This window comes from Rattus norvegicus, chromosome 1 (genome assembly GCF_036323735.1).
Source record: "Rattus norvegicus strain BN/NHsdMcwi chromosome 1, GRCr8, whole genome shotgun sequence".
Classification (NCBI taxonomy): domain Eukaryota; kingdom Metazoa; phylum Chordata; class Mammalia; order Rodentia; family Muridae; genus Rattus; species Rattus norvegicus.
Window position 1 is genome coordinate 204,196,227 of NC_086019.1, and position 9,979 is coordinate 204,206,205.

At 51.2% G+C, this 9,979-nt stretch overlaps 1 protein-coding gene across 4 annotated transcripts; it reads right to left on the reverse strand.

The window, feature by feature from the left end:
- Nucleotides 1–3,616: 3,616 nt before the first annotated feature.
- On the reverse strand, nt 3,617–9,887 carry LOC103691261 (sperm flagellar protein 1-like). Of its 4 annotated transcripts, none has more exons than XM_008760018.4 (7): nt 9,598–9,887; nt 9,085–9,196; nt 8,194–8,323; nt 7,581–7,782; nt 7,150–7,237; nt 6,971–7,067; nt 3,617–3,923 (listed from the first exon to the last, which is right to left on the reverse strand). In XM_008760018.4, exons 1-7 carry the CDS (start codon nt 9,731–9,733, stop codon nt 3,789–3,791), a joined length of 900 nt encoding a protein of 299 aa, XP_008758240.1. In that variant the 5' UTR covers nt 9,734–9,887; the 3' UTR covers nt 3,617–3,788. The 4 variants fall into 4 exon arrangements, with proteins under 4 accessions (XP_008758240.1, XP_038957193.1, XP_038957194.1 ...); XM_039101266.2 differs by having other exon boundaries at nt 3,872–3,923; nt 7,585–7,782; XM_039101265.2 differs by lacking the exon at nt 9,085–9,196 and having other exon boundaries at nt 9,598–9,735.
- Nucleotides 9,888–9,979: the final 92 nt, after the last annotated feature.

Here is a 9,979-nt window from a genome sequence, read left to right on the forward strand (position 1 = left end):
CCCCCACACCATCCCCCACCTCTACCAAACATATTCCTTCTCTCCTTATATTTTTATAAAACACAACACTTTGTACCTCATCAGAAAGTCTCTAGTTTCCCTGAACTGGGTATTTCCACAAGCAGCCGCAGAGAGCAAGGGTAAAACCCAGGCACAGCGTCAGGTCAGTCTTCACTTCCTGGGTGTGCTGCAAGTGGACCCACTTACTTTCAAGATAAGGTGTAGCTGCTCCAGGGGTGGGAGGCGACGGCCTCAGGTGTCCTTCAAGGACTTCTCTATTGGGTCTAACAAGACATTCCTATAATGACCCTCTCATTCCGAACAATCCCAGGGTCAGTCTGCATGCCCTTAATCTAAGCACTTGGGAGGCGGAGGCAAGTGGATCTCTGAATCTGAGGCCAGCTTGGTCTAGAACAGCCAGGGCTACACAGAGACCCTGTCTCAAAACAAATCTGGGGCAAGTTGTCTTGACATAATGTTAGGTCCATGAGAGAAGAACCCCTAAGACCTGGAGAAAATCAATTAGATCATGAAATCTAGAGAATGAATTTTCTCTCCAAAGATACTGGTAAGATGTTAGATGGGAATGGCTGGGGTTCCCATTCTTCATTTGTACTCAACTGCTTTTGTTTTAAAGAATTATTTATGTAGATGAGTACACTGTAGCTGTCCTCAGACACACCATAAGAGGGCATTGGATCTATAACAGAGGCTGTGAGCCACCATGTGGTTGCTGGGAATTGAACTCAGGACCTCTGGAAGAGCAGTCAGTGCTCTTAACTACTGTGCATCTCTCCAACTCCCTCAACTTTTTTTTCCTTTTTTTGGAGACCGAGTTCTATTTATTATCTGGAACTTGTTCTGTAAATCAGGAATCCAATTGCCTCAGCTTCCTAGGTGCTGGGTTAAATTAGGCATGTGCCTCCACACCTGCAGTCCCCACAAATGTCCTCCAGGTGGCACCCTAATCCTCCCTCTCTCTCTCTCTCTCTCTCTCTCTCTCTCTCTCTCTCTCTCTCTCTCTCTCTCTCTCTCCTCCCCCCTTCTCCCTTCCCCCTCTCATCAGTTCACAGACACCAGGTGCTTTTAGCCCGAACAAGCACCTAAGGATTGTCCCCGAGGCAAGCAGCCTGCTGTATTAGAGTGACTTCAGTCACCTCACCTCCTAAATTACAGGGTTTTTTTTGTTTTTTGTTTTTTTTTCCGGAGCTGGGTACCGAACCCAGGGCCTTGTAAATTACAGTTTGTAATTGTTAATTTTGTCGACTGCAATCTAGATTTACTTGAGAAAAGAGTTTCACCGAAGGCTTGTCTGAGGGGATTATGTTATGTTAATTGTGGCAGGAAGACCTGCCCATTGTGGGTGGGACCATTCCCTGGGTTTGGGTCCTGGAATGTGTATAAAAGACACCAAGCTGAGCATAAGCAGGTTTGTGGTCCTTTTCTGTTTGTGATTACAGGCACAACAGAACCAGCTCCTTTAAGCTTCAGCCCCGTGTGACTTCTCCACTGTGATGGACTGGAACCTGCACGTCGAGCTGAGACAAGCCCTTTGTCACGGTGTTTTGTCACAGTAACTAGAAATAAAACTAAGACAGTCCAAAGTAGAAACTCTAGACATACAGACAGCAGATGTGGTTGGTGTTCCTGAGAGGTCAAATGACAACGTGGTCTGGGATGAGAAAGAGGAAGCTGGAGCTGTGGGCACAGGGAGCCACCAGGATTGAGTTCTCAGTAGGGAGAAGCAGGCAATTGTCAGCATATCCTGAAGGCCATATCACAGAAACCTATCACAGTAGTCCAGGCTTCAGCATCTTGTGGGGTCGGCGCCACTGTGATCCTGACTCCTGCTCTTGCTTGACTAAATGGCTTCCTTCAGGTCACCTCAGAGTGAGTATTCTAGTTCCTCATCCCTGGGGAACTCCAGCTCATCAGGCCTCTGCCTCACCAGCTTCCTGGTATGTGGCTTTGGGTGGGCAAGCCAAGTCTTGCCTATGAAACACCGGAGGCGCCTGTTACCTGAGCTACAACACATGCTCCTGTATTGAGTGGGTCCCTCCCTGAGGGAGTGGCATGCTCACCTGAAGTCCTGTTTTCTGGTTTTTCCAGCTACATTCTTTCTGCCCAAAGCCTAGAATGTGCTGGCCCAGGCCCAGTCCACGAGGCCTAGGAGGCAGTGTTTGACCAGGGAGGAGCGGCCAGTGTAGGAGCCACAGCCTGTCAACCCCCTGGACTGCATCCTTCCATCCATCTAGAGGCTATCATGATGGCACCGGTATTGGCTCTCCCACTTTACAGACATAGTGTCACATATACAGTCCTACATTCAATCACAGAGTCTCAGCCACAAAGCATCACATAGTCAGTACACAGCCACACACACGCACAAGGTCACACAGTTATGTACAGTCAAACACTGTCAGAGCGTCGGGTACACGGTCACACAGTGTTCCTGACAGTTATATCCAGTGTCACACTGTCACATATACAGTCACACACATTGTCCCATATGCGTTCACACAAAGGTCCACAGCATCGGTCTGCCCGCGGTAGTCTTCCTGACCATCAAAGCAGCATCCTCCATGTGTGGTTTTGTGTGATGCATGTCTGTTCATGCACACATGTGCATGTGCCTGGCCCAGAAAGCTGGATTGAACTATCACTGCAGGTGGGGACTTGGAGGGCTGGCCAGGTCTGGGCCTGGGCTGACTGAGCCCCTTGGCCCTTCTTCCCACCTCCCTGAGGTACAAGCCTGGCTTTACATTTAGTACTGTGGCGACTCCCTCTGGAGGGGTCTACAGTCATTTAGGGAAGGATTCTGTCTTGGACACCTATCCATGCCCCATGCAACAGAAGTGTCCCCCTCTGCGGTGAACTTTGGCTCGGACTAATGGAAGACAGTAGGGCTACTCTCCTGGAGGTCCCCTGCTTCAGCCTGGAACAAAGCTTTCACAATCAGCTGACCACAGGGATCAGTGCTGACAGAGCTAGACACTGGGACACTGCCTTACTGACTGGAACTCTGAAAAGTGAGTCAGAGTAGAACGGGTGGTAGGACCTGCGGCTAGTGAGTGACGTGCTTCTGACTCATGACGGAAACTGCCTGCTCCTACTTCCTGAGAGCCTTCAGGAGCCAGCCATGGCCTATAGGCACAGAGAGGGTTGACTCCAGGGAGAGTGGTGGCTATGAGGAAGCAGAGGAGGCCCCCATCTAAGTTCCATCTGGATATAGAAGCAAGACAGCTGTGTAGCAGACATGCACCCCAATCCCTGTCTGCAGATGTGGTTGGTGTCCAGAAGGCTGAGGATGTCCCAGAGGCTAGCAGCAGCATCCAGGTCTTGAAACCCAACATCTATACCACCTGGCTCACCAAATCTTCAGGGCAAAGTAGGTTACCAGGCCACCTTAGAAGGGGTGTGGCATCCTCTCCTCCTGCCTATCCAGCAACTTTCCTCTCTGTGTCCCCCAGCAGTGGAAAAGCCCAGCAGGCTCAGGCCTGCAAAATCTTCCAGGGGTCCCTATCGGTGGAATCTCTACAAAACTTCAGGGTAGTACATGGTTAAAAGTTCCCACCTACCCTCCAAGGCGACCCTGAGGCACTGCACAGACCAGGACTTTGAGCTCACAAATGCAGCAAATCGATGATGATGACAAGATACTGGGGGATTGGGAGAACCAAGCTCAAAACTGTCCAAACTTGTCTCTGGCCCCAAGGTGCTCGGCCTCCGCACCTCACATCTCACTTTGAGGCTGCGTGACCAGTGAGAAGCTCCAGTTGGGCTCAGGATCAAGGTCTGAATGACTCTGGATGGGGGCTCCTCCAGATCTGATGCTCCTCCGGGCCAGTTCTCATCAGCTCCCAGATCCGTTGGTCCTTCAGCTGTACCAGATGCTCCAACCTCATCACCTTCATCTGCAAAATCTTCAGAGAGCACACAAGTCTAAAAGTAACTAAAGAAGTCCGTCTAGCTGCCAGCCAGGCCTCCAGCAACTCTACCCTCTAGGAAATGAGTGTACAGTTCCAGGTCTCGTGGTTCAGGACAGGACCACAGGCCCTTTGGGAGGACCTGGACCCAAGGAGCTCACAGGGTTGGCAGGCTGTGGAGGGCTGGGTTTTCTCCTCCTGTTCCCTGCTGGAACCCAGGCCTCCTGCCTGATTCCCTGTTTCAGCCAGAAAGGCCAAATGCAGGGCAGGGCAGGGCAGGGCAGGGCAGGGCAGGGCAGGGCAGGGCAGGGCAGGGCAGGGCAGGGCAGGGCTGCAGAGGGACTGAGCCTTTGCTGTGAGCCAAGCACCTAGTTGGAGAGTTACTCAGGGCATATTTGCAGAAGCAGCAGATGATGGGTAGATATGTGGCTGCTGTGCTGTCTGTTAACATGTACTTCCAAAAGTTGATGACTCAAGAAGTGTGTGTGTGTGTGTGTGTGTGTGTGTGTGTGTGTGTGTGTGTATAGGGGGAGGGGTGGAGATAGCTCAGTAGTTAAGGTTAGGAGTGCATACTCTTGTTAGGTTTGGTGGCACATGCCTTTCATCCCGGTACAAACTCTGAGTTTGAGGCCAGCCTGGTGTACATAGTGAGTTCAAGGACAGCCAGAGCTATGTAGAGAGACCCTGTCTTTAAAAAATTAAGAAGGGTGTTGGTGGGGAGAGTGTGTATGTACTGGTAATCTCTCGGAGAAGTTCAGAGTTTGCTTTCTACCACCCACATCAGGCAGCTAACAAGCACCAGCAACTCCAGCTCCAGGAGAGTCTAATGCATCTGGTCTCCATGGGCATCTGCACATACCCAGATGTACACAAATTAAAAAACAACAACGTTTTCTTGATACTCTGTCTATGTAGTCCTGGCTGTCTTGGAACTTTCTATGTAGACCAAGCCAGCTTTGAACTCACAGAGATCCTCCTGCCTCTACCTCTGATCCTGGAATTAAGGACACGTGTCACCATGCCCAGCTACACATAATTTTTTTTAATTAAATTAAAACATAAGTGAATGAACATGGGGCTGCTAAAGCCAGGAATGGTAACACACACCTACAATCCTAGTCCCAGGGAGGCAGAGGATCCCTGAGGATCAGACAGGATCACTGAAACTTCAGGCTACTCTGGCTAGTTAGCAAGACTCAGCCTCACAAAAGAGAGAGAGAGAGAAAGAGAGAGAGAGAGAGAGAGAGAGAGAGAGAGAGAGAGAGAGAGAGAGAGAGAGAGGTGCAGCTTGAGCAGTTCTCCTCAGCACAACTGGGGCATCTGTGGTCCCTCCATGCCTACTTCAAGGATGACCTTTTCCCAAACTTTCTCCCATCAGAAACCAAGATTCCCACCGTGCTCCTCAAGCAGAAAAACTGGATCTGTCTCATCCCCATGTAGTATGAAGGAAGGCATGTAGATCAGGGTGGGGAGCCAGCCTCACAGCAGACAATGAAAGACAATGTCTCTCCCTGGACCTGTGGAGCGTGATGCTGCGTTCACAGGCAGTATGTAAAGCCCGTGTTCTGGACACCTTTCCACTCACTACTCTTCATTCAAATCAGAAAGCCAGGGAGCTATATGGCTAGATCCAGCAATGGATTCCATCCCATGGTGCCCAGCCACAGGCTTGATAACATCCTGTCTATCACAACAAATTCCTCCAGTTTCGTGTCTCACTTTGTGACAATTTACAAGTGGTATTCGACCCTTAAATGGCAAGCTGTGTGAGTGTCAACTTGAGGTGGCAGGTGGGTCTGTTTGCTCTCTGGGTCTCCAGTGAAAAGTTACAGTTCCCTTGGCCAGCATAGGAGCTGGGGCAACAGTGGGGAGAGCTGCGCTGTGAACAAGCGGGGTGGATGGAGGCAACAACTTCAGTTCTCCTTACTGCTTCCTCTCTACTTCTGCTCTGTAAGTCCAAAGCCACAATAATATCACATCACTTTCCTGTTTTCACAAGAAGATAACTCGTCAAGATTTGGGTGCATACCAGGAACTGAGATGGCACTGCAATTTCCGGTAGCCCCTGTGACCTGTGGCTATTGGTGCAGAGTCTCCATTCTTCCCTATTGTCTTAGCTCTTTTGTGTCCCCAGGATAAAGGGAGAGGGAAGGGACAGTGCAAGGGCAGGGACGTGCCTGCAGAACCAAATGTCTGTCAGAGAGCTAGGCATGGACCACACAACCAGGCACACACCAAAGAACCGGGTGTGCACTACAGAATACGCTGTGTATCACAGAGCCGGGTGTGCACTGCAGAGCTAAGTATGTTCCATAGAACCAGATGTGCATCGAAACCAGGTGTGCACATCTAAATGGTTCACAAGGATCCCGGGTGGGTTGTTTCGAGGGCCCTGGCTTTTGGAGATGAAGAGAAAGACAAGGCCCAGTTCAGGCTAGTGGGGGGCAGGCAGGAGGGTCTCCAGCCAGCATCCCACTCTACCTGCTTTCAAGTGTCCGCCCAGCACCTGCTTCCTGAGATGGGCCCCAGACCACACTGCCATCTTATATTCCTGAGCTGCACTTGGGTCTGGTATGGACAGACCACTGAGGCAGGTGGTGAGCACATTAGGGACCCACCATATCTTTCCTGCCTCTGAGAAGGACTGAAATGGCTCACAGACTGTTTTCTTTCCTTGGTTTTTTTTTTTTCTTCTTCAAGTTTTCAAGACAGGGTTTGTCTGTGTAGCTTTGGCTGTCCTGGGACTCACTCTGTAGCCCAGGCAAGACTCAAACTCACAGAGATTCTGAGATTAATCCCACCTCTGCTAGTATTCAAGCCTTGAGCCATCACTGCTAGGTCACTAATTTCTAAAGAATCTAAAGAATGCCTAAAGAACATTGACTCTCTCTGGTCAGAGCCTTGCACTCCCCATACAGCCCTCACTGGGTCAGTGCCCGCTCTGCAGAAACTCAGCCAAGGAGTGGGGAACTGAGGCAGTGGGTTCCTCTGCATCCTTGCAGCTCAGAATGTCTAGGAAGCAGGGATGCCCCATAGGACCATACCTTGACTGTCTCCTGCAGAATGGCTAGTGCTTGCTCCTTATCCTCCAGCTGCTGCTGGATGCTGACCACGTGATCCCAGAGCCCTTCAATTGAGTCCCTGAAAGGTAAACACTGACCTTTAATCCAGGATAGGGGTCATAAGGAGGTGGGCAGGGAGAATTTGAGAGATAAAGGTCCACCCTCTGCAAGCACAGCAGCCCATTTTCTCCAAATCCCTTTGATTCTGAAGGATCTTCGTGCTGGAGGGGGCTGGAGGGCTCTGTAGGCCTGTGTGACAAATAGACACCATCAGCTCAGGACCCTGCTTCTGATAGGCACCCACTAGTGACAGGACATATGGATGAGGGGAGGGGACATGATCCATAGCCGGTAAAGCAGACTCAGAAGTTATCAAGGAAGGACTTGGTCCTATCCTGGTGTCAGGGCCCTTTGCATAGCCCTGGAAACCTCAGGAATGTTCCTCTTGTTTGAATAATGGCTTCCCTGCGTAGTTCACAGGTTCCCCCTTGGATGGTTGCTCTCTGGGTATTGATGGAGCCAGGACCCTAAGTACTAGGCCTTCCTTAGAAGCCCACTAGCCCCTCTGGGCCCAGGGTGCACCTGCGCATACCTGCCTTCTTGTGAAGGTTTGGGAGCTCAAGATCATCATGCGCCCAGCTTTCAGGAATGTAGTGATCTTCTCTGCAGAAGTCCCAGAGGGGCTCTGACAGGCTGCAATTATCCACATTGGGATCTTGAATCTTAGTGGTATGTGGGTGGGAGGTAAGCTCCCCCCAAGGTTGGACAGCATCCACACCAGAGTGTCCTGGGTCCTGCAAAGCACAAAAGTTGGGAAGTGAAGTGTAGCTGGTCTGGATATGTCTGGTCTGCGTGTACTCTGGGTGGGGTTATTGTGTAAAATGGAGAAGAGTGGGAAGGGCTTGGGTTGGTTGTAGTTGGAGCAACTCGTAGGTGTTTTCACTGCCCCAGGGTAGGTGGATCAGGCTAGGAAGGAGATGAGGGGCTGGGAAGCTCTCAGACAGCAGGAAAATCAGGAATGAGTGTAAATGAGGACTGTAGCCTCGTGTATGGACTTCATTTCTTTCTGGACCACAGGGACATTCATTCTCTGTTTTATTCTCACACAGACAGATTATCTGACTGTGTGCTAAGGGCTGAAGATACAGTAGACTTGCAGGCTGGATTGATGTGCAGACACTTATGGCTGTACCAGTTGAGCCTACCTGAACAGTCCTGGCCTCCATCTTCTCCCTCAGTGCACATAGGATAGATTCGATAACTCCAGGCCTGTTGGATACCACCCTTTGGATATCATTGTCTGAGATACACAAGTGTAGCTTTCGAAAGACTTTCCTACAAAGAAGGTAGGGGTACACTCTCAAAGCAGTACTGTCAAGGGCTGGGAGTTGAGCCCTCCCTCAAGTTCAGTCCTCCCTGCAATGCCTTCTAGCCACTGGGCAACATCTAGCTTTCTCAGAGAGCCTCTATTTTGCTCTGCACTCAAGTGGGGCACGCCTATCTCATTCCTGACCTTTGGGGCTGTCTCAGGAGATCACAGAATGCCCTATCAGGGCATGTTTTCTCCACTCATTCTCATCTCTCTGATGGCTGACCCTCTGTTAAGTCCTGTTGATACAACTCAACAGTATCAAAAACATAAGCCCATGAGACTGTACCTGGGCCTGAGCCCTGCACTGCTTCTATTTCAATCTGAGTTAGTCTTTTGGGGGCTCTGACTTCCCGCATACAGCATCCTGGGTGCCCACACATGTTCTCCACCTTGCTCTGCTCAGGCACTTCCTGAGGGCCCTCACTGATGGCACTACATCGGACATGTCTGCCCTACTCTGACTGAGTGTTCTTGATATTACTTATCACACCAAACATACAGGTGGAGACTTGTCTGAGGACATTTTGGGAGGTGAAGTAAAGCGTGCCTCCACTGATCTGTAAGGGAACAAGTTAGCTGGTAGGCTGCCCTAGCAAGGAACTCCCAGGAACTCTGGTCGTGGTGCTTTTCTGTAGGCAAGGACCCACAGTGAGGCAGTCAGAGACCCACAGCTGGCCAGAGCATCCCTGGGTCAATCTAGGTGGGCTGAGCTCCCAGGCCTTGCCTGTTGAGAAGGCTCCAGTTGCTCAGCTTCTGGTCTGTACTGCAGGCTGGGATGTAGCTGTGCAAGTCTACCAGCCGAGGGCGGAAGTGCTTCACAATCTCGGCCACCAGCACTGTGGGAACGCGAGGTGAGCTTGGCTTGCCCGCTAAGACCCTGGGTTGCAGCTGTAATCCCTGACCACATGCGTGGAATGGAGTGGGAAGGACGCGAGCTTGTCCTGGGGAGCCCATGATTGTCCCCGAGCCTTCGGCACCGTACCTAGACTCCAGGACAGACCAAGTGGTAGGATGGCCTGGAGAGCTAATACAGCGTGAGAGCCCAGGAGGAGCTGGAAGAGCCACAGGAGGCCATGTTTGCTACTACCTTTCCTAAGGAGCACGAGTTTGGACTCAAGAACCGCTCCGTTCCCCTAACACCCACACCCGTACTAAGGGACTGGACGCAAGGGTGGCCCTCAGCTTTGAGTCAGTCCTCTTCATCATCCTCCCCATAGCGCCTTGCCCTCACTCGCACCACCATCACTGAAGTCCCGAGCCAAGTGGCGCTTGGGGCGGCTGAGTGGGAGCCGGTCCAGCCAGGCGCAGAGGTTGTGAATATCTCCAGGCGTTGGCAGGAACGTAGCAGAGCTCTGCTTGGAAGCACTAAGCATGGCAGAGGAGTGGGTCTGCAGCAGCGAAACGCAGTGGAAGAAACCTTGTGGGTTTGGACCGTTGCTGGGAGACCAGGCACAGCCGGAAGGGGCGGGGCCCTAACCGCGCCTAGCCCTCCCTTGATCTCTGGTAGGATTGGCCCTCCTCCAGGTTCAAAGACCCGGCTGAATTAAGGTGGATGGTTAAAAATTAAGGGAGATGGTGGGTGAAATAGTTTGAGCTGGTGAAATAAAAACAAACTGCCC

Bases quoted from the DNA above. Each gene is read 5' to 3' on its own strand.
- LOC103691261 (XM_008760018.4), bottom strand. From the start codon at position 9,733: ATGCTTAGTGCTTCCAAGCAGAGCTCTGCTACGTTCCTGCCAACGCCT. The intron at 7,238-7,580 runs GTATGCGCAGGT...TTTGTCACACAG, and splicing joins AAACCTTCACAAGAAGGCAG to GCCTACAGAGCCCTCCAGCC. The intron at 3,924-6,970 runs GTATGGTCCTAT...TGCTCTCTGAAG, and splicing joins TTCTGCAGGAGACAGTCAAG to ATTTTGCAGATGAAGGTGAT.